General features: G+C 35.6%; 1 protein-coding gene across 11 annotated transcripts in view; it reads right to left on the bottom strand.

Moving 5' to 3' along the window:
* The window catches only part of NCOR2 (nuclear receptor corepressor 2), a 224,705-nt gene that overhangs the window by 101,125 nt on the left and 99,239 nt on the right, over positions 1-24,341 (bottom strand). For all 11 annotated transcript variants that reach the window (XM_072415778.1, XM_072415779.1, XM_072415775.1 and 8 more), the window contains exons 5-12: positions 21,762-21,941; positions 21,299-21,412; positions 12,937-12,993; positions 12,725-12,777; positions 11,980-12,046; positions 4,650-4,822; positions 3,181-3,274; positions 1,074-1,252 (exon numbers count right to left, since the gene is read on the bottom strand). In XM_072415778.1, coding sequence (XP_072271879.1) covers positions 1,074-1,252; positions 3,181-3,274; positions 4,650-4,822; positions 11,980-12,046; positions 12,725-12,777; positions 12,937-12,993; positions 21,299-21,412; positions 21,762-21,941 — 917 coding nt within the window. The remainder of the gene's footprint in view (positions 1-1,073; positions 1,253-3,180; positions 3,275-4,649; positions 4,823-11,979; positions 12,047-12,724; positions 12,778-12,936; positions 12,994-21,298; positions 21,413-21,761; positions 21,942-24,341) is intronic.

Genomic DNA, 24,341 nt, shown 5'->3' with positions numbered 1-24,341 from the left:
TTTCCTTAGAAACACCACAACAGTTGCCAACTAAATACATTTCACACTAAGAGCTCGAGCATCAGGAGTAACACTCTCCAGAAGTTTAGTTGTTCATTCCACACACGTGACTTATATAAAGGGTGACTATACAGCATTTACCAGAACAAGGTCAAGATCAAATAATTATGGTTATCTATGAAATAGATTTTCTTTAAAAAGTATACCAACAATATTTTTATATGATTCGCACCACCATCTTCCATCACCATCTTCGAAACCCTGACAAACTTTATATATATATATCTATCTATACACATATATATAGTTTTAATTTATATTTTATATTTATTACTACCACAATACCAACACAAGCTGAGTAGCACACATAAGTGGTATGTAAAAGAAACAAAATTGAAACTATGTGTAGAAAAGTACTAATAAACTAAAAGTACTAACAGAAAAAAGAGCTTTGAACTAGAAAACATTATCAGAATACATAATGACAATGGAAATGTAGAAGAGCTCGGAGTACCCAGTGCAGACTATAACTGGCATCGTGGACAATACGGAACATCAGATCTGTTGACAATTTTGTGCTTGACCAACCAAAATTACAAGTTTACAAATTGGTAATTGCTTGGTTGTTAGACCCAAAACAAGGCACAAGGGTACTATTCTGCCTTTCTGATCATTGGTGGAGGGATGGGAGAACCACAGAACTGTGATAAAGATTGTTCGTATAAATGCCATGGTGCGTACTTTTGATCAATACTTACTAATACATCCAATCACTTCAAAAATATCAGTTGCCTACATTCCTTGAATACAGATTTCAAGATTATTGTATCAGATTGGTGAAAATCAGAGATGAACGTTACCTGTTCACCATCACTAAATCCTTTTTCTGCATTTGTCTTCAAGTCTTTTTAAAGACACAGCTGTATAAGCACTGGAGAATATTATTGTTCACATAGATTTAGCAATGTTAGGAAGCATTCTTAGATACAAGCTTGGTGTTTTAGGTTTACTTTGTATCCTCATTCTGATATTTATACTGATATAATAATAAACATATGAGAGGTTGAACTCACTTCTCCCTGAAGGTCTCTTTTTCTTGTTCACTCCACATGTTCATAACTTGTCGCTCCTTGTACACCTTCATGGGGTCATTTATCAAGCCATTCATATTAATGAACTTAATACGCTGTTGCTCAGCATCAAACAGCATGGGTGGAATGACGGCTAGTTGACGCATCTGTTTCTCTAGGTTCTGTATGAAATAGCAGATTATTAGTTATTAAGCAGAGAATACTTTTCAACAACTGAAACGCATAGACAGTCTGCACCATTAAAGTGTAACTAAAATTAAATAGTAAAATACAGTGAGTAGGTAGGAGTGCAACTAGGTAGGTACATTTATCGCAGAAGGGACATCACATGCAATGATAAGCCTACCTGATCACAATTTTTTTCTGATGTAAGTTTAGTCCTGCTAAAAAAAAATGGGTGGCTGACAAGCTTAAAGTTAAGATCACATATGTAAATCATTCTTTCATATGCTGGCTTTAGTACGGTTACATTAAATATAGTAGTCAGTTTTAAAATAGTAAACTGTCCTAGTAACACACTAGATATAGAGGACAACATAGACCTCAGAAATGTGGTTTAGATAAGGAAATCCTGTACTGTTATCAGCGATTTATCTCAGGTTAGTCCAGGCTGGTGCAGTGGAGACCTGTTTGGCGTCAGCACAGTCAAATGTATTATACGCTTAGTTTTTACCATGTCATGGCATTAGCGTTTAGGAGAAGATATTAAAAGATCACTGTAGTGCAACAATGTTGGCAATGTTAACAATGCCCAATTGCTTTTTTTCCCCAAAGATATCTAGCCAAATGGTAAAAAACACTAACACTCACCTATAATGTTAAGTGAGAAGTGTAATTGGTAACTTTTAAGATTTTTGAGTTTAACATTTTAAGTGACCGATTCATAATCTTTGGTACACAGTGACTGTCCTGTTTTAATATAAGGTATGCAATGGACGGGTTGAATGCTTTTTTTCCAATTTCTAATTTGAAAATAATATCAATGTGGTATTGTCATTAATTTCAGCTGTTTGATTGCTTTAAAAGTGGTCCCAAACTTAAAAAAAAATAAATAAAAAAGGATATTGAAAATATCCAGAAACGGTGCCAGCATGGAGCGAGAGTTTATATACCACTTCTCTTTCTTCTCTTACCCTTTTATTTTTATCCCATGCACAGTGGCTAGAAAAGCCTTTTACCTTTTCTTTATACTACACAAATTTTAAATAGACTTTATTATGTAAAGAAACACACTAATTCCCTCACTCAATCACCACTTTATTATTTACAACAAAAATAAAATAGTTACAATCTTAATAATTCTGCATCAGGACGGCTCTGACTAAACTTTTTTGAAGATATACTACATGTTTACTCATTATCAACGTATTGTAAATAACCTAATATTTGGGTAAAAAAAAAAAACTGTTTTATTGTTATTCTTTTTACATTACAAACAGGAGCAGCCATATCAGCGTTTTACATGTATTACATGTGTGTATTCTCTTTAGCAACACAACACAATGATTACAGTTTACTGTCCCTCACATCTCAAAAAATATTTATCACTTGGAAACACACTTTTTGTGGCCTATTTTTGAAATCAGTTGTTCTCAGAATCCAAATACAGATGGCCACAAAAAAGAAAACCCATAAATCAGTATATTTACAGTTGTGATGGCTGTTTCTAATGCCATGTTATTTTGTGACCTCGTTATTTTTTTTTCATCACAAGTAATGTACAACCATTGGCAAAAATGTTTAGTCTTGGAGGATGTTCATTTAGTTGCTCTACTTTTTTTGCAAAAAAACAAAAAAAAAAAACAAACACAAATATCAGATATCACATTTTGGCATTGTAAAACTTACCTCCAAAAATTAAATGACATGTTGTAATATTAGAACATATTTTATTCAGGCCAAGTATGGGATTAGTAAATAAAACGAAAAAATCAGGTAGACCCTGTAATTCTTCTAGATTCTACATAAAATCCCATAAAATTTTTTTGGCAATTGCAAATATGTTTGATCTAGGGGTCCTGTTTGTTATATAGAAAGATTTTGTCAGTAGGTATTGCAGCAACTGACATGAGCAGAAAAGAAGCCTTACCTCCTGCTCTGACAGGCCGTCAATAATTTCTGACACTTCATGCTCACTGCGTGCGGCAGATAAGGACAGGCCACTTCCCCTCTGTCCTACCCTGCTGAGAAAAGAAATAGAAATGTTCAACCACCTGTAGTGATGCATGAGCAGGTTGTATGGATGAGCAACTTTACATGGTCACTGAAGGCATTCATAGTACGCTTGATACCCAGGGCTTTCCATCACTATAACAATACTTATAAACTCATGTTATTTCCTCTGTGTGACATTTCAAACAGCAAACAGTGTTGGGCCACAAGCCAGAAGTACCTTGAATGCAAAGAGTGAGATGAAAAGAACCATTAACCAGAATGATTCCGTCTTGTGGGAACAGGATAAACATAAATGTAGTTGTGTTATGTAGTATTCGTTGTACACCAAACACATTATACAGCGATAAATAGAGCTTTACTTTAAAAAAACATATTTTATATTTACACTATCATAACACTACTATTTTCATATAGTTTGCATATGTAAAAAGTAGTCCAAGCTTTTGAAACTTTCAAGACTCCAACTCTGTGGATTGATAATATTAAGCTTGTATTTCCGCTCAGACCTTAAAACCATTATTAGCTACAAAACAATATTTCATACACAGCAGTAATGTGCATCAACTTATATCAACCAATAATAAATAACCTTATTTTGGTATAAATACAAAGTAATTGGTTGCTAAAGGGTGACTGAAAATTGCACACTGTTATTTCGGTTTACACAGTTCCCTAAATAAATGTAATAGCTATAATTAAATAATAATATTTTGTACACAAAATGATAATTATTCAAGTGCATGTCAAATCAGAAACAAAATATTAATATAGTGCAGATTAGCAGTCTTTGATTTTTACCAGCTAACCCTGCCAATAACACACTTCCTGTCCTAGGGTGACACTGATGGAGGTATAGGTTGTCACTATAGAATAGGAAGTTTGTGAAGACGACAACACCTCAAACTCTGCTCATAATTTAGGAGGAAGGTGTTCAGTATTTCCACAACAATTTGTTGTTGTTCAAGCACCTTTAAAGTTCCATTGAGATGTGCTAATATTTGTAAAATAGTTTGGGGATGTGATGCTCCCTTGTGGAACCTCAAATCTTTTTGTACAATCCACAGACAGACCTGGGCAAAATGTTATCTGGCAAGAGTACAGGACATGTATAAAGCACAGGTACTAGATTTCAGTCAAGATCAACAGGTTTGCACTTTAGCAGGTTAAATAGGGGCCAGTTTGAGAAGTTGATTGTAAGAATTACCATAAACTTTTGGAGGTAGACCAATAGACAGCAATTTATACCAAGCAATCGCCTCTTACATGTTGCTTTTCATATAGCTGGTTTGAATGATGAAATATAGATATAATGGGTTAGTTCAGAACAAATGCCTCTCAGGTAAATATTATTCAGTTACAAGAAAAAAAACATAGTAAACCAACCTTTGCATGCGTTCTTGAAGCTCTCTCTGCTTGCGGATCTCTGGAAACTGTTTCTCATAGTACTCCCTTATTTTGCTCTCTTTTGCTCGTCTTCGTGGGTTATTTTCAATTCGTTCCACCTTTTTCTCCCAAGCTTCCATCAACTGGTCATAACGTTGGCAAAGCTTCTGTTCCTGAAGGGGATATACACAAATTGTTTAAGGAAAGTTGACCTTAAATACCAAAAAGTCTCTATTTTAAGTGGTAATTCTGATATTATGTGCTGATCAAGAAACTTCCCACTGCGTGGAACAGGCACCATTAGAGCAGATCATACAAAATACCCAAAGACACTGAGGATTTTCACTAATATTCATAATGTCCCATGATCAGCTCACTTTTGTCCATTAGGAATTAGTGGCCAGTCAAAAGATTGTGATAATGTAATAATATTTTTTACATTATTTAAATCATTGTTAATAGATTGGAGAGTATGGGAAATTTGCCTCATTCTGAAACTCAAATAGCTTCATAGCGTCTTCATGGCTAGAAGGTCCAGATTTTTCTAATTGGAAAGTAAAAAGAGGGGAGGCTTAAGGAGGAAATAAAGGGCAATACATCTTTCACATTAAAAAAAATATAGGGAATTCAAGTATCCATGGTATATAAACAAATTTCACTACCCAATAATAAAAAAATCCAGAAAAGGCTGGTGACACAAATTGATATATTAATTATTCTCTTTACCATGTTAATTTACCATCCCAACCTGACCACTATAAAACCCACAGTCCAAGCCATAGAGAAGGAAAATATATTCAGCATCATTTCTGTACAGTGTTCCATGGGCTCCTGCCAGCACTCTACTTTAAAACAGTTTAGTATTTTATTCTGTGTATAAAAGATAAAAAAACTCAACAGAATGAATAGACATAGGAAAATACAATATTTACAACATTGTTGTTACAAACTGTTGTGATGCCTTGCTTTAAAAAAGGAGAACCTGCATGTTAGTAGCACATCTCTAAATGAATGTCAATGCAATGATTGGTGATGTTTGATGTGAAAATGTATTGCAAATTATTATTCTGTTATGTTGCAAAAAAAAAAATGTATCCATGCTAGCTGCAAAACTTCAGTGATTGAAACATAAGGATGAAAGGAAAACTATTTATTTCAATAGCAGCTGGAGAGACAGTAAAACAAAAAAAAAAATAAATAAAGTAAATTGACTGGAAAGACTATAAAAACAGACTAAGCTTCTGATAACGTTTTAACGTTCACTCACAAAATACCAGCCTATTCCCCTCCTTATTCCTCAAGAGTAACTCTGTTAGTCTTTTCCAGGACTATATAGGATTGTCAATATAATGTGCTAATTTTGCTCTGATCACTATTAAGAGAATGCTGTCAGCTAAGATTCCTCATTCCAGAAATTAGGCCCCCAGAGTAAGTAGGTAGTCTGTACAAAAATCAATGTTCAGCTAAGCAGAAAAAAAATAACTGTATATCAACAGTCCAAGCAAAACGGCTAAGAGCCCTACCAAGAAATACAAAATATGAATAATACACCAAGTTACATAATGCTTTATCTAAAGTAAAATCAAAATACAAGCTTGGCAATCACATAGAATCTGAAATCTACCACATAGGATTTTAATTACAAAGCTCGGAGTTACCACATGCAGCAATGTGCTGCATTTAAGCTGGACCAACAGTTAATGTTGAAAGGTAAAGTCATCTTTGGCACTTCTTGACAGCTTTTTTTTTTTTCATTTCATATTTAATCTTAAAAAGCTTCACAATAAGGCCTGCTAGCTTTTAAGGCATATGTTTTAAAAATTGACAGGAGTACCAGGAAAGTAACAGAAGGGAATACCTTGCACAAGGAAACCTGCACTGAAACACAGAAGCTAATATACTCATTTCCTTCTGAAAATGCCATTTGCTTGGCCATCTCTGGCTACAACACTTTGTAAGCGACAGAAACCAAACAGCACCATTTAATAAATTGGGAGTATACATGAGAATAAAATGGAGCAGCTGTCCATAGCAACAAACCAAAAATGCCTTTTTTTTTACCATACCAGGTGGTACAGCATGGAGCCTTATTGGGTACCGTAGGATAACAGCATTTTCCCTACAGATTGCTCCAGAATTCATAAATCTGCTCCATTGATTTGGACGATACCAAGCAACTACTTGTAGTGTGCCATGCCAGAATTTGCTAACGTTGAACCGTATGTAAATTTTTCATATCACAATCAATGCTGAATGTGATGATTCAAAAGAGCAAAGCTTATCAATTGGTTGGGTTCAGCTGCTAATTAGCACAATTCATACATAAAATATAATACCATGCCAATAATAACAATGTATACAAGTATGTAATTATATATCACCAAGCTTTCAGCAAATCACTGAGTGATCCTAGCTCACTTCCCACCTCCAATCATCTGATTTAGAGGAATGAAGGAAAAGTCGGTTAAGTATTTGTACAAATGCGAATGAGCACATAAACTCAGGGATAATATGAATGGGTGGGGAGTGCAGACAAGTCCTCTGCAAATTGCAGACTGAAGTCTGTCTGATTCACAACTCTGAAATTTGTACTTCACCTGCTGCATGCTTTTTCCAGGTCAATAAAAGTAAAGTCTGGATTCAGATAAACATGGAGCTTATATATTAAAAACTAAAAAAAAGCAGCATTATTTTCTCAAGCCTGGCAGGCTCCTCCTTATAAGAAAAGCACACTTTAGGGTTGTATTTGGGTGGTTTTTGCATGATAGTATGACAACACTCATGTGAAATAATCTTTAAAATCATCCAAGATTTTACTGATGTCATTCTAAAAAGTGTAAGAAGGAAGAGTTAAAATTGGAGTACTTTATAGTGAATTCTGACTTTTAATATTCAGTGCCGACAGAAAAGAGAATACAATAGAAAGCTATGTTGTACTGAAAGTGCACTATGTACAGATGTCTCCTGATGGAAAGATTTCATAAAGACTCTGACTATTTAGGAAATAAAGCCATTTCTTTTCCATACACATCTTGTGTGTTACAGAATTGTTTAGAGATGTGGTAAACACTTAGATTCATCACTATTTGGCTGGGAAATCTAGCTTTTAGTAGTCTACCATCAGTTAAAGTATGCTGGGGCAGTTGGCAAATGGATAATGATTTACTTACAGGAAGCCTGTAATTTAAACAAGACTTTAATGCCTGCCAAAAGGTACAAGAAGGTCTGTTTCCACTAAAACAATACTGATAACAAGTACAGTGTTTACAGCTGAACACATTTGTAAACCTTTAAAAATGCTCTGCTTTTCCGCATGAATGGGTCCTAAAACGAGCTCTGATCGTGAAAATATTAAAGTAATAATAAGGGTATCCCTAGAAACAATCAATTAATGTAATATTCAATACCTCTCAAATAGTAACATTTTAATAGAGACAGCAACCTGGGACGAAAACCTTACCAGTAACTAGTATCCTAATTCATAATTTGGGTGTAACAATTATTCAGAGATCATTTTGATGCACCTTACCATTTAATAGTTCAGTAACTATATTGGTTATGTGCTGTTCAAATACATGTTAAGGCACAACGTGTGTCTCCATTAGAGATTAAAAGTCTGAAATGGGTTATTAAGAAAACAAAACATAAAAAACATACAGCATATCAACACACACACCTCATACCAACTGTTAACTATAGTGGTGGAGAGGTGATGATTTGGGCTTGTTTTGCAGCCACAGGTCCTGTGCTTCTTGCAGTCATGCAGTGTACCATGAACTCCTTTGTATAAGAATTCTAGAGTCAAATATTAGGCAATCTTGGGCGCTAAAAGCTAAAGCTTGGCTGAACATGAACAAAAATCCAAATCACAATATATTTTTAGAACCTGCTGACGACCAGATGATTTTTATTGTCTACCGATGTGTAACACCTTAGAACTAGGAGAGCGCGCGCGCATATATATGCATCTGTTAAGGGGTTGATTCTCACCTGAATTCAGCCCTAAAATATATGTTGTTCTGACTTGTATGCATAATTTACAAATCACTAGAATTGCAGATTACATTGGTCTTACTATGAGTCAAATGGTATGAATCACATGCTATTTCCTACCTAGAAGTAGTAAAAATTTCCTGCAGTTCTCAACAATAATTGGATCAAGCCGTTGAGCAAGTAAAGGAAATTTAGTATATTCAAGTAAGGATGGTTGTTTAAAGCAATCATGTTGCTTTGCCCTTAAAAGACATAGTGCAGGCTTGCTTAAAGGATCCCTTTTCTACTTTCTCTGCTCGGTCATCATAAGCAACAAAGATAATAAATACCAGTAGATATGGTAAGTATCAACCATTCTTCCATGTAATACTGCTGGTGATTGGCTCTATGCCATCATATGGGACAAAGAGAGTCTCCTGTGCTATCTTAGTGCGATATACATTGACCTAAAGTTTGCCCAGGGCTTCCTTTCCTCGCTCCCACTGACTGAACATCAAGCTGTGAAGAAAAGGTGAGTATGTGCTGCTATAAAAGTGTGTGTAAAAATAACCTGTTACTTTTCACTTCATAGGCAAAGCAAAGTTTGCTTTAACTTGTCTTTCTGACTTGTTCTCCAAGGACTGCTTACGATGTGCGTCATGATGATATTTTATGGTACATGTGTAGTGTCTCCAATGCTTTCATGTATTTTATTTTAAAATAATGGAAAATCCATAAAAAATAAAAGCGAAATTAAATTCGTAATTTCAAACGCTTTGTGCAGATTTCTTTCCAGCATAAACAATACCTCTGAGGACAATATTGTGCCGAGCATAGGGCACTGCTCAGTAAAGATCTGCTTTGTTCTTTGCCTGCCAGTTTCTACCGCCTTAAAGGTTGAGAACTCCGATACTATTACAGGTTTATTTTTCTTGTAAACTCACTTGGAGATTGTTTTACAAATGTTCTGTTAGCATAGCCAGAATAATAGAGAAATATGTTATGATATCAAGACTAGAGAAATAAAATTCAAGCTGTGAATGGCGAGCCACACCACTCCTTCAACTCTTCCTACTGCTGATGGCTTTTTGACAGGAAGCTAATGAATTGCATAGTGGAATTATCTGGTACTTTCCAAAGGTAATTACCCTTTGGCATCTCCCTGAAGGAGTGTCTTATGAGGTGGTTTCATTCCACTCCTCCTTGAATTTGTAAGACCTTGAGATGTGACCTTAAACAACACACTTTTCAGGTCCCTCACACACAGATGATGCAGAAATTTTAGAACTTGTTTCCTGAGGACTCCATATGGTTCTTAATCCTTGCTCAGCAGCAATAAGCATCTGTCTGAAGAACTGCCACTTCTTCAAGAGACACAAAATACTAAGAATCATTTATAACAAACCACAGGGAATTCATGCAGGAGGTTTGCATAAAAGTTGTTAAAAATTAACCCCATTCTAGTGAGCAGATTTCACAGGTATTTTTATTTTGTCATTAACAGTATATTGACAGGACAATAAGATGACAGTACAGACTATTATCCATACATGCTTGTTTTTAAACACTTCCTAACCACTTTAGTGAACTATTTTTTCTTTTTGAAAAGTTGTAGTAAGTTTAGTGCATCTCTTCATATGTGGTGATAGGTTACTCCATTCATGTAAATAGAGTCTCTGATCACCACTTCTGAGGTATAACTGTACCTTTGTCCTCTTTGACAAAAGAAAGTTTTAAAGTCCATGGAGTGTGTTCTTGTACATTAGCAACGTACATTCTGCCGCACATTGCATTAGAAACCCACTGATAATTATTAACCGGCCAATGCATGAAAAATACATTCTTTTCTAATACAACAGTATACTACAACACAGGTATTTTGGGCTGCCATTGAAAATGAAAGGGATGACAAAGCATATTGTGTGTTATCACAATACAAATATCTAATACCACTTTCAGTTCAAGACTAAATCTATGTCCTTATTGACGATGTCATTCCTTAAAATCTTTCAACATTCAGACTCTTGTATAAACCATTTGTGATATTTCCTTTAATATCGGAGCCCCAGGTGAAATGCATGTTCTCTGGAATTCTTGTTCTTTTTAAATGACTGGGTTACACCTCAGAACATAATACCCTACATGTATTTGGCTCATATGAGTGCACTTTCAGGTATGAAAGATGTTTATTGCTAAATGTGTTTCTATAATTGCACAACAAAATTACATCTTTTTTCTTTCCTTGCTTTTCTGAGCGCATCTGGTTGGATAGGTAAAAAAAAAAAAAAAAAAAAAAAGCTAAGCTGTAGTGATCAGTCAGAAAGGAGAGGTTACGCTTCTGTACTTTTAATTAATTCTACCTTGTATTTTGCTGGATCAGCGTCTGTTCCTTCATACCTTGAAACATTAAGCTGTCCTTTGGCACCAAAATCTCTGTGCAGTCGGCACATCAACCTGATGCTTGTAATTAGCTTTTTCCTTTTAACCCACAGTTCTCCAGACATATTTTAGGGTTTGATTCTACTGGGCTTATTTAAAGGGGGGTTCTAGCTAAAAGTTGTAGTAATTGTAGGCAGATTGAGAAAGACTGGTACCCTGTAAGATTTTTATTAGTGTCTATGTACCTGTATGTGAGACTTCCTGTCTCTACAATATATACTACAAGGAAAGAGGTATCCTAATGGGGACACGTGTTGTAGAGATAGTTGTCAGATATTAGATTTCCCCTTTTTCTTGGAAGGATTTCCACTGCGGTTTGTGTGATATATGATGGCATGCACTATACATTTTAATATTATTATTGATTTATATAAAGGTAGCATTTTCCTCAGACTTAGGGATATACAGGGTACATAATTCCATCCATACAAAAGGTACACAAGCCAACCGAAATGAGAGGTGTGCTCAAACAAGCTTATTGATCGAGGTTGTGAATAATTCTGTGTCTGCAGGGACATACAGGAAATTATGCCAGTAAGGAAGCAAATTTTGACAGCTGTAACAGAGAAGCACTTACAGGTGATTCAAGGAAAATGTAGCTTGAACACAACAAGTTATTGGAACGAATACCAATGAATAAAACAATACAAAATATTTTTTTTATATATGTGAATGGCAGAAGAAGATGTAGGTGTATTGACTTCTTTGGCAAAAAGAAAACTGAGTATGTCACAAGTACCTGGTAAAGCAGGAAAACATTTCCTGGTGAGAAATACTTTATCCTGCCTTCATTATTGCTGTATTTGCAATAATTGTTTGGTTACCACAACACAATTTCTGTAATAAATTTTAGCATGTTTTATAAGGTAAATCCACATTACATTACAACGTTGTGTACCGTGAATCCCTGAACACTTACCCACTGCTTGCGGGCATGATTCCTTCTTTTAAAATATAGTATAAGCTTCTTGCGCATTGTCTGATTTCTAGAAAGAGATTTTTTCAAAAAATGGTATTAAATTACTGACCAACAAATGTTTGTAATTTTTATCTTTATCAAACATGCACTGCAAATTCAGTGGCAGCAGGAAAAAAGATAAAAAAACAAAACAACATAGTTCAAGATATTTACATGTATATCTGTTGTAATTATGTATGATGTTTTAAATATAAATACATAATATTTTACACACACCTTTAATGCCAACCTAATCCCCGTCTCTTTTCTACATACCTAAATATTAAAATTTATTACGGGGTGACAACAAACTGCTACATTTCCATAAACACTTATAGAGAAGACAGAGACAGTATTCAAATCCCACTCTTACTAAAAAATAAATAAAATAAAAACTTGCTGATGGGAAGTATGGGTCTTTTAAAGTATAAAACACCCCTGCTAGATACCTCCTAGGAGCTGGTGCCCAATATCCCTGGATAACTACTGATAAATAGCACTAGGCATTATGTAAAAAATGAACACATCTTTCATTATTCAATAAAATATATTAGTCTCATAACCTGCCATTTTTTTTGTTCCTCCCTGGAGATTGTTTCCACATCTTTTTTTTTTTTTTTTAACATTAAGAGAAATTGTCATCAATTAAGGTTATCATTTTGCTAATAAACACAGACTGTGCAAATCTGATTTCCAACGCACTTACATTTTAATATTTTCATGGTACTGCTTGGTGTCTGACGGCTGGTTGTACAATGGCTGCAATGAAAATCAATAGACAATTATCTACCAGTACATAAAGCAGCTGTTTTCTCCACACACAACAAACAAAGTTCCAAATCTGGGAAGGCAAAGCTGGTACTAATACATACAAATTATATAATATTTTATTGAAGGTGTACTATTAAAATGACGTACCAGTTCTACATGAGGTCCCAGTCCTTCGAGGATCCGATGAGCTGCCTCTGCTTTTTTCTGAAACACAAAACAGGTTTCATCAGATTCTATGTACTTATCACATAGATAATGTAATGACAGTACAAGTACTATAACTTGTAAAGAGTTCTGTATGCTGCAGTTTATAGTGCTGCTATTTGCAATTTTGGTACATCACATATGTTCACAGCAAGCAATAAGGACACATAATAATAGCAACTATGATATAGTAAAATCAGTTTAAAATGTAACAGGGGGTTGTAGTATGATACTAAAGAACTGCAATTACCTACTAGGACTCAGTTATTCACTTAGATGATTTTAGAGTCAGTTCATTCCAAGGCACTGGAGTAATACATGCGAAGCTAATGTGTGGTGTGCATTAACAATTAATGAAATAGAGGAAAAATCATTTTGAAGGGAATGCCAATGCAAAACAACTCTATACAACTGGACATGAACTTTAATTCATACATTATTCCCATCTATGCAATGTCCTGCGCTATAGTGCAAGACCTTCATATGCCTTTCTTTTGTTTGTGTTAAAGCTTGTTTAAAGCCTATTTGTGATGTGCATGAAGAGCTGTAACTGTGCCATTTTTTTTACTATATAGTGATATTCCATGTGGCAAAAAAAATAATGTTGTGACTTCAGTTCCCTTCTCTTTCCACTTTTACTACGATATAATTTCATTGAATGCAACTTCCAGAACACTTATACAAAATATACTTTTTCATTTTATTTATGAAACACCAACATATTACACAGTCCTGTACAACATTTAGAGGCTGCAGATGACAAAACTACATACATAAAAATAAAAAAAATGGCTTACAATTAAATACAAAAATCATTGGCCTGAGCCCACTTTAAAAATGACCTCAGGAACACATTTGCCAACACATTAGTAATGAGTTATAGCAATGGGACAAGAATCAACTCAAAGCACTTCTGTAATAGAGTAAGGAAACCACCTAGTGGTCATTTGTCATAATGCAACACAGGAAGAATGCCACCAAAGATCTGAGATATATATATATACATATGTTGTGTGTGTGTGTGTATGTATGTGTATTTAAACAATGAAACCTTTTTTCCCCAAAAAACACATAGCCATTTATTTTGAGAATGTAATACAAGATGAAAAATAAATCTCTACCAAAGCTAATGAAATCTTAGTACATTTGATTTCCTAGCACTGAATACATGTGGGAATATTGAAGATGCTTATTTATTGGAATGGCCCAACTGCTTTTCTGTTAAAAATCTCCGCCTCCAGAACATGTATACAGCTCTGTTGTGATTAATAAATGTGCTGTTTTCTAGCTTTGGGGCTCTGAACCAAGGAAAGCCTTATTTGTTCCTTTTAAGACGACCTGAAACAACATGACAGTGCTCCCTACCTATCTGCAGCACACATTTTACATCACAGCTACCATGTTCAAACTTTATAAACATATAATAAATATGATTATCATAATCTTGTATGTATATAAAGGTGAGCCCTAGTGGTCTCAAAAGAGTACTTACATTTTGAGCAGTTAGATTGTATATTGCACAAGTGACTCTAGCTTGGCATTTAGTTATACATTAACAGAATGGTTGAATCCTGTTATGTTGTAGTGAATATGATTGTGTTATCTCTGACAAGTACAACTTGATGTACAATAAATAGCAAGCATTATATTTATTTACAAAAAAATGTAATTGGGGCAACAAAGCCTTGGATCCCATCTGCAGATATAAAATTTTGAAGCCATAGACACCGGAGAGTCTAGGCACCCTCACATACATACAAGTGTTGGTTCTACTGTAAGTGGCAGTACTGTTCATTTTTAGGACAATATGAAGACAAAAGGTCTTCTGAGGGTATTCCTTAAGCACAAATACATTCTTATAACATAGCAAATCGTCTCACTTGTCTTAGGGTGCACTTTACTGCTATATGTATTGATTACATGCAAATATGGGAGCAGAATACTTTTTACAACAGTAAGTTATATGATATTTAGGAACCTGACTGACATCACTTTTTTTTTCATCTGCATATATGTACAGTACTAGTCGTGCAATTTATTCATCTAATCATTGCATACAACATAATGGCCTATTATATTAAAACAGTAAAGTATCCTGAACAAGGTATAGTAAATCTCTGAGATACATGGCCCACCAGAAGAAATCCTGATACTTTATTGCTTTATTACAGAATCCCTTATTTCATTATATATTACATGATTATCGGTTTGCTTTGCAATGTACTGTAGAGGTGGCCTGCTGGTTCTGCCTGGAAAAACACTTTTAGCATCAATACTATTATACACAATACGATAGACAAACCCACTACTGAGAAAGTGATACATGGATAGGAAGGACATCTTAATAATCTGGTCACCTCATCCTATGATTCAGCAGCTGTGTATTGCTAGCAAATACCATTCCATCTCAGCGGGCCCTGCAGGATAGCAGTTATTAGGTAGAAGATTAATAAAAATGTCCCAGCACATCGCTCGGCATGGAGGAACACACACTGCAAATTCCAAAATGCTGTTAACACTTTCCTGCCACTCCACTACCACCCCTCAGAAATATTTCCCAAGGTTACAGGAATTAGCTACATCAAAAGATTATCTATATTCGTCTCTGTGACTTATTCACAAAACCAATGTAAAAGAAAACTATTAGGTGAGTATCTAATGCAAAAAAATGACACAGGCAAGCTTTAAGACCTGCCTGTATACTTCAATGTCTGTGTCAAATCTGTACAAAATAGTGTAGTTCCATCACTGCTGCTTTAAACAACTCACAGGGAAGGGAACAGCTGGAGGAAGTCCAGTCTTTAAAAACAAGGCTTTGATTTACAAAAGACAATTCCCTAAGCCCATAAGGAAGAACAGCATGTGCTTATCTTATCACTGCATACTCCATAGCCTTCTGATAGATTGGCTCCATGCGCAAATATCTACTGCTTTTTACACATCCCTACCACTACACACTTCTGCCAACCCATTATACTGCATAAAGACCATCTATACCAAATTAGGTTTTGCTACTCAGAAAGTGTTATATGGTTTATAACTTCATCCAATCTATTTGAATGTGTACTGGAGCAGATCACCTTTAAACATAATGCTCGTAAGCTGCACAGTGTGTTTAGACTAATAAAAAGCACACCAAATACTTAAATGGGAACCCAATGTGAACTGGTGAGGAAATATGGGTGTTGCATTTGCTGACTTGGCTTTGAAAATGCTCCTGCTCCAAAGCTGTAATTCATATACTTGTTTCCGTACTCAGTGACTCACCGACTCATTGCAAGAAGCTTCCCATTTCTGTTAAGGCAGTGCTGTGTATTATGATAAAAGCTGCATATTGCACAAGAACCTTTAATGTCATACAACCAATTATTCCCTTGCCCAACCAACTTTAGTAAACGTGATTTCCAAGCACTTTATTCTGTGAAAAGGCCTGTTATCCAGATGTGTGGTAACCCTCACAATGCAACAGGGGCACAGAAAGGAATACCATGATGGGGCTTCTAACCTAAAAAAAAGTTCTGGTTGTAGGTTCACTTTAAAACATTAAGTAGCAGGGAAGTTAATTCTTTTATGTAGTCCTAGGCCAGAAAAGGGGTTAAAAAAAAGAGCACATTGTACACGGAGTTTGCTAATACTGATCCCAAGGCTATCACATTTTGTTAACTGTTCAGTTCTATATTAGATGAGATTGTTCCATAGAACACAATGCAATGAATTCCCTTTTTTTTTTTTTTTTTTTTTTTTTTTTTTTTTTCATTTTTTGGGGGGGGGTTTTTAAATTACATTAGCATACTAGATGGTTTTCTTTTTTTTGAATCAAGGATTTTCATTTCACAGACTGACGAATTTCTGGGAAGGGACTGAGTAAATGATTTTTAGATTTCTTATTCATGTTCACCATGTATGCTTGTTGTATTACTTTGGGAACAGCCCCCTTTACCAGCTAAAGCTTTAGATAGAAAACGGTAAGCTAGTACAAGGTACTGTATGTACAATTTTTTTGGTAAAGGTAAAATTAATTGGTGAGTGCCTTTGCTCATTCTAGTGCAGCAATGTTGCCATTAGGGTGGTTGGCAATTAAGCTTTACTTTTTGGCCATCTTTTTCCTTATCACAGGTTAAGCCATAGAGTATAAACTTGAGATACCTCCTTAGATGGTAGAACTACAGATGGGGGGTCATTTTACATTTTTAGTGTACAAGGTTTCACAAACTTTTACAATTCAAGGAAGAGGGACACCAGTGGGTTGCTTAAAGATAGAGGACTAGTGTTGTCATAGACCCTCCATAAGAATTCCTTTCTTTTTTTCAGATGCCTGGAACATCTCGATTATACAGAAATCACACTGCACAAGTTCTTCTCCTACATAATGTGTTGTCATGCCTTTTAATTTTTTTTATAATGCAGATGTAACACCTCTAAATATTGTTTTCCTATCAGGCTCTGAATAATTGGAAATTCAAGGAGACAGCGAACAAGATGTAGCGGAGACAAAACAATCTCTGTTGTCCTCAGATGAACCTTACTCCACAATAAAAGGAGAAAGCTTACAATAAGATCAAGCAGCAGCTCTGTATTCAACAGGCACGATAAAACCCCTTACTCCCTATACTAATGAATCTTTGTAAACAAAGAGATACATAATAATCTCCCCTAATAAGTTCAAAGCCTCAGGTCTTTGGATGAAACTTAGTTCAAATTTTGTTATGACTTTATAATCAAATCTTTATAAATGACTCACTTATGTAGATCATATTACATATTTACACCCTGAGAACACAGCTTTCTTTATTACAAAGAAAAAAAACAAGTGCACAAGTGCACATACTTTTTTAAAAGGTATTTCTTGGTAGCACAAACAGTTTCAGTGCCTCATACCATTATGTAATTGTGGAACAGAAGAAAACATGTACGAGCTAATTTCCAATGTTTATCTCATCTCTGGATTGTTCTGGCCTATAGAAATGTCTGAGAAACATTGTAGATATTAAAGGGGGGTGTAGGAAGGGAGTGCAGGTTATGTGGCTTGGAGGGCAAAGGATTTTATGTTAAATCTTCATAATTACAGTTTTGTGGAGTCCTGTTATTGAACAAATGACACCATGTCCCCTTTTTATATCCGTACAAACTGTGAAACCACTAATATGCCAATTCTATTTTTATATCTAAACAAAACAGTAATATATTACAGCTTAACGGTCCTTAGATGTAGTGGCTGAATGAGTTTATAAAGCTTTATTTTCAATCCCTTATTGTCACTTGCTGATGGTGCAAATAGCAAATTCTCTATTCCTTTATGTGTACACTCATTTCTCTGCTGGGAGCTCATAACTCTGGAGGAAGTCACGCAGAATAAACTGTCAAATTATAACCTCAACTCTAAATGATTTGACCAAATAAGTATCTTACATAGGCACTTAAGCTACTTACACACGTTCAATTTTTCTTGCCTGATAATCGTCTCAGGGCGGATATGGGGCGAGAATCTGGCGTGTGTAGAGCCCGTGTCGTTCATCATCCATGGATCCATATTCTTTCTATCCTTACTATCTGCAGCCTACACAGACCAGAAGTGTACCACAATTTGATCTCACTTAAACTAAACAAGGCAGGACAATGGTGTCTAACAGATAAACAGATTTTAACCACTAAAACACTTTTTTTATTTCCTAATTTTTGTTTTTACATTGAAATACCCTTTAAGGTTGTGTGATAACAAGCCCCCTGTCTACAAATAGAGCAAGTTTCCAGGGGTAATAGTGAGTTATTTATTTGTGTTTCATTCTTTGTTTGTATACTTTACAGATGGGGAGAAATGCGCAAAGAGAAGAAGTAAATGGGTATGTCTGTTTTAGCTCGCTCCTGCTTGGAGAAGCACTACAGACCCCCCCCCCAATTAAAAAGAACAAAAAAAGGGGATCATCTTCTGATCCTTCAATAGGGTTAAGCAATCTGTTATAGGATGTAAAACTGTAGATTAATCACAATATAACTACTAATTTATTGACAAGTCAGTATATCAGTACAATCTTGTTACAAAAAAGCTTAAAGGGAAATTTCTTGATTGTCTTGCCCTTTGCTGATAACAGTGGCATGAGTTATCTCGTCCAGTAAATGTACATGCATACTTGTACTTGCATAGAAGGTGATCTCCTGGTAGCAAAACAAAGGCTTTGGTGACCTAATATAAGACTAGTACAGCTAGCAAATTTCATACTAAACAGGGCTACTGGAGTTTTATAGATAGTTCACATTACCTACAAACCGCAAAAACAATGTCTGTGTATATTATAAAAAGCTTTGATTCCTGTATGATAATGCATAGTGTTCCAAGGTATACAAACTATTAACCCCCAAAAGGGGTTTTAAATAGGAAATGCCCTTCCCTGACTAATCACCATGGAATGCGTTACTCTTTTCTTGACAGCTACCAGGCACATGCTTCTAGAACTTCAAGAGGAGGAGGTGGCTTCAAGGCTTATGGGAACCACGATCAATGAAATAACTACATGGTTACACTCAATGATTCTCACAATTCCTAGAAATTTGGTCTCTTTGTAAAGAATACCTTCTTCGGTTTTTAATACATTTTCATGAGCATACAAATTGAGCAACCTCCTAATGACACCCTCGGTTCTTGACCTGTCCCTCACCACTACCCTCTGCCCTCATCTGCCCGTCAAACTTCTTCTTTTCTTTCTTAGCTATCTCTACTTCTTCTGCTTTATAGTTACTCCTCCCAACATATTTCATCACTGATCTTTCATTAGAACATTTCCTATTATTATTACTACAAGGGCCTCTAAATCCTGCATCTATCATCTATTGCTCCCCCCCTACTATATCTCTACATGTTGCCAGTCTTGTACAATCATAATTGCCTAAAAACATTTCTTTGAAAATATTTTGCAAAAAAAGCAATAAATAAGTAAGACACTAATCATCTGCCAAATCTGACAAACTCATACAAGAACATTTGACACATGTATTAGGCCTATTTACTTGTCAAATTTATCCCATATTATATTTTGGTATATACAATTCTTCAGACGTAAAATCTTTTTAAGTTGGCTTTTACGCATAAAATAATAAAAAAAATCAATGATATGATGATGTTAAAATCTGTGCAGATTTGTGTATAAAAACATTTAAAGGATGATAAATGAAGAAAAATTAATTTAAATATTGCCCATGTTATGATTTCATGATTTTGAGTTTACATATTTTAAATTAAGGTTAAATATATCTTCCCCATGTTTGGAAATTTCTACTATTTATTATTATTATTATTGTTGTTTTTAATATTAATAAACAAGATTTATATAGCGCCAACATATTACGCACTGCTGTACGATTTAGTTGCAGAACTAAATCACTGTAGTTCCCAAGTTGCATTTGCTCCTCCTAAAGAATAGTGCACAGCAGATTCCATCAAATGATGTTTATGGGAGTGAAAGCCTAAAGATTTGGTAATGAAAAATACCTATAATTAATTTTTTTTTTTTTTGTAAATAATCTGTATTTCTGCCTCTTCAGTTTTGATATTTACACAGCAGAGCCACAGCACAGTCCTTCCTAGCAAGGGAGGAGATCATATCTTTCTCTGCTGCAATTTCTTTTTTACCTACAGCTCATGTGCCTCCAATCAGCCGTGACCGCAGGTTCCCACACTCCTTGTGCTGTACTTACCAATGATAAGTACAGCCCGGTGACCGTAGGAACTGAACGCAGATGAATTCTAAATGGAGAAACTCAATTGAGAGTTCACCAATGATAAGTACAGCCCATTGAGAGTTCATCTGGAGTTCGCCTGCAATGCCTCCAATCAGCACTTCAATGGAAGTTGCAAAATCGGTTCACTGAAATTTCGCAGACCCGAAAGTTCAGGGAAATTTTGTCGAGAATGCCAGAGGCATTCATTCCTAACTACCACCATTTGACTGGGCGGTGAAAGGAGAAGCAGCACATCAATAATACTACTAAGCCCACATCATTGTTACACTGCCCTAACCTGAAGTGCAGATGTCTGATCAGTAACAACTGAAATAGCGCACACAATTACAACCTCTATTTGCATACTACGTGGACTTCTACTCAATTCTTGCACTGGAAGCACAACAGGAAGTGAACAAAATCTCTCTGAAGTGTGGGCAAACCCCCCAACCACTTACACAGATGCCAGCAATGGTGATTTCAGGATCTACTCGGTCTATGTTCCTTGGAAAGGCATGTGGGTAACAAATCTAAAGACAGAAATCTCTACCTATTTTCACAAAAACACAAGTAACCATAACAGTCAACTCACCCTGTTCTCATCGTATATAATTTGAACGAGGCTACGATGCTTTGATTCAGTTGGTGGAGGTGAAATTGGCTTCTCTGGCTCTAATGGTTTGGCTGCTTCCTCTTCTAACTGTTGCTGAGGGAAAGAAAATAAAGCCATTTTACTGTGGTTTCATTGACTACATTAGAGCACCTACTGGAAGTGAGGTGTTGTAGATCCTGAGGACAGGTTTAAAACATAATGTACGTAAACGACTCTCTGACAACTATTAACAGCTGCTCTTTTCAATCCCAGGCCGAGGAAGGCAGCTCTAATGGATTCACCATGCTCGCTTATGTCATGTTTGTCAGCTGTCATGTCATACTTATGTTCTGCATGCTCCCACATACATGTATGTGTAGCCTTTCATCAGAATATAGAAACGGCTGGGATAAAAGTATTCCTCTTCAACACTAACATGTCTGAAACCTGTAAAGAGACTGACCTGTTTCTTCTTCAGCTTGGTGATCTGTTGCTCTACCATAGTGATTTCACGGTCCACTCGATCCATGTTCTGGATCAGCTCTTCCTTAGAAAGGCGAGTGGGTAACAAATCCAAATCTCCTTCCACATGTGGAGGACTTGATGGAGACACTGGCTCCAGTTTCCCAGTCAGGCAGCGGTCCTGGAGATTAGAAAACACAAGTCTTACAAATGTGAACACTTTACAAAATGATGTCCAAATTGATCCTAACATTGGATCTTAGCAAGAGAAGAAACATATACTTCATATATATTCAGCTTCACATAAACAATCCTATCAACAGGTTTCTTTAGATGCAAGTGTATGTGTGAATTAAGGCATCCTGTTTTTCTTAGTAATTATGAAGGGTAAATCTTAATTCTTCAATTCTGATGCACATCTAGACTCACTATAAAGTATTTACTAGAAGCCTAGTATACAAAAAGATCACCAAAGGTAAAAAGTTTTAGAAATGAGAAAGTTTGTAGACAGTGCTTCTTATGAAGTATGTAGACATACTTCTTATGATCATATTGCTTGCTTTGTGTCCTCTAAAATTCCCCACAATGCTAAATACTCCATTAAAAGTAAAGCTGAAACGTTTAAACTAATGTAATAGTGGAAAATAGATATTACATTTAAATACATATTGAGATTCCTAAGGTATTAGTGAAATTTCATGCACAGGTCTCATCTGTAAAGTTCAAATAAATAAATCAAATAAATTCTTGTCAACCAGTGTATATAACACTGACAAGAATCTTTAGGTAGCTGCCTTATAAAACACACATTTTCAATTTTACGACCATGCATTTATTATAGTGAACACAGTAAAATTCACAATGTAAAATAATGGGCAATGTCATGTTTGTACCATAGAGTTTTTGTGGTAGATATATATTTATCTTTTTGGCTGTTTGTAGGTGTGGCAGCCTTCCCACTGGTCAGCAATGTAAGGGGCATTCTTCCTACTGACTACCACACTGTTGTACTGTGAGCTGTGGATATTGTAAATACAGCCGGGGTTTCCTGAAAACCAAAATGTTATTTCAAGTGATCCCCCCCTCCCCCCAGTTAAAAAGTTAGAAATTATTTCAGTATAACTGTATACGGTGTAGATAAATGAGGGTTTAATTTACTTTTAAATATTGTAAATATTGCACAAGAATATATTATGCTTGCCACTTGCAGCTATCAGTTGTACATAGACCTGAATACCAGGAGATCAAACAGCTGAATGAGTCAGTGGAGGAATACCCCCACTTATTACTTCCCCTTCACATATGGACTACTTTGATTCTTCAGTTAGATAGATGCAGATCACAGGCAGTGTAGAGCTTGGTCTCAAAAAATCCATCACAGAGACACAATGGTGATGTGTTATTTCTGCTACACAACAAGGTAATGCAAAACAGGAAAAATGATTGTGCAACAGTTACTACAATGATACTGCTTGATTTATAAATTCCACCCACAGCTGCTGCAATACAGCACTGCAGACAAAATGAAACCTAACCTTAACCACTTCCGAATTGTGCAAAAAAAAAAAGTCAGCATTAAATACATCATCTCCACCACCTCCAAACCAAACAATTGCATCACACCTGTAAAGAAAATATACATTTAAAAAATACCTACTAGCCCTGCACCCACTTCTGCACTGGAGATAGAAATCCAACCAGATTTAACTAAATCATGGGAACAGTAAGTATGGCATTCTCAGGATCTTGTTGTAACCCTTGCCTATGGTATAAGGATTTTTCAATTTTTGTTACTGGGTAAGACAGGGCATTTGGCATTTGGGTGGGGGGCATGAGGTAATAAAAATGTGTTTTCAGTGTTCACTTTAAGGTTCATTGCTGGGATCACCCTGATAGACAGAGGATGACATTTACTATTTTAGTTCCCTGGTTATTTTGCAAACCTAATAACTTCAGTGCTTAACAGGCAAAAACACATATGGAGTGAGTCAAGTCAGAATTTCTGATCTGATCTTAACCTAGATCAATGAGTCAGGGATTATCACAGCACGTAGATGAATAAGATACTGGACAACTATCATTTCTAGGAGGTGAGGCAAGTTAGGACTTTTTTTCCAACACTGATTTGCCTTAAGCAGGTAAGTCTAATGAAAAATGTATTGAAGAGGAATTAATAAGAGCCCTATAAAACTATCCCTACTTATTGAAACATGATAACATGCCAGTTAAGAAATAAAAGACTAAGAACATGACCCACACCCACCCTTCCTTTTTGTAGGCACTTTCAGCTGGTTGAGGTTGCTGGACTTAGCCCAACCACTAACAAAGCCTCACCCTGGTGGTCCTGGTCCAGCTGCAAAACGTACACTAAGCGGGGTTCATTAAAACTTTCTGTCTGACCTTATGAACTTTCTACTTCTAATCTTAATGAACTTTAAAATGCCATCACATTCTACAGGGCAGGATGCAATGAGCTCACAAAAAATTTTTGTCATCCAAAATACAAGCTTGTAGCCAAATTCAACTCTTGCATGGCAAAATACTGGAAAGCTAAACCATGAATATCACAAAAAGCTTATTG

This window comes from Pyxicephalus adspersus, chromosome 6 (assembly GCF_032062135.1).
Source record: "Pyxicephalus adspersus chromosome 6, UCB_Pads_2.0, whole genome shotgun sequence".
Lineage (NCBI taxonomy): Eukaryota > Metazoa > Chordata > Amphibia > Anura > Pyxicephalidae > Pyxicephalus > Pyxicephalus adspersus.
This window is presented reverse-complemented; position numbering and strand designations above follow the sequence as displayed.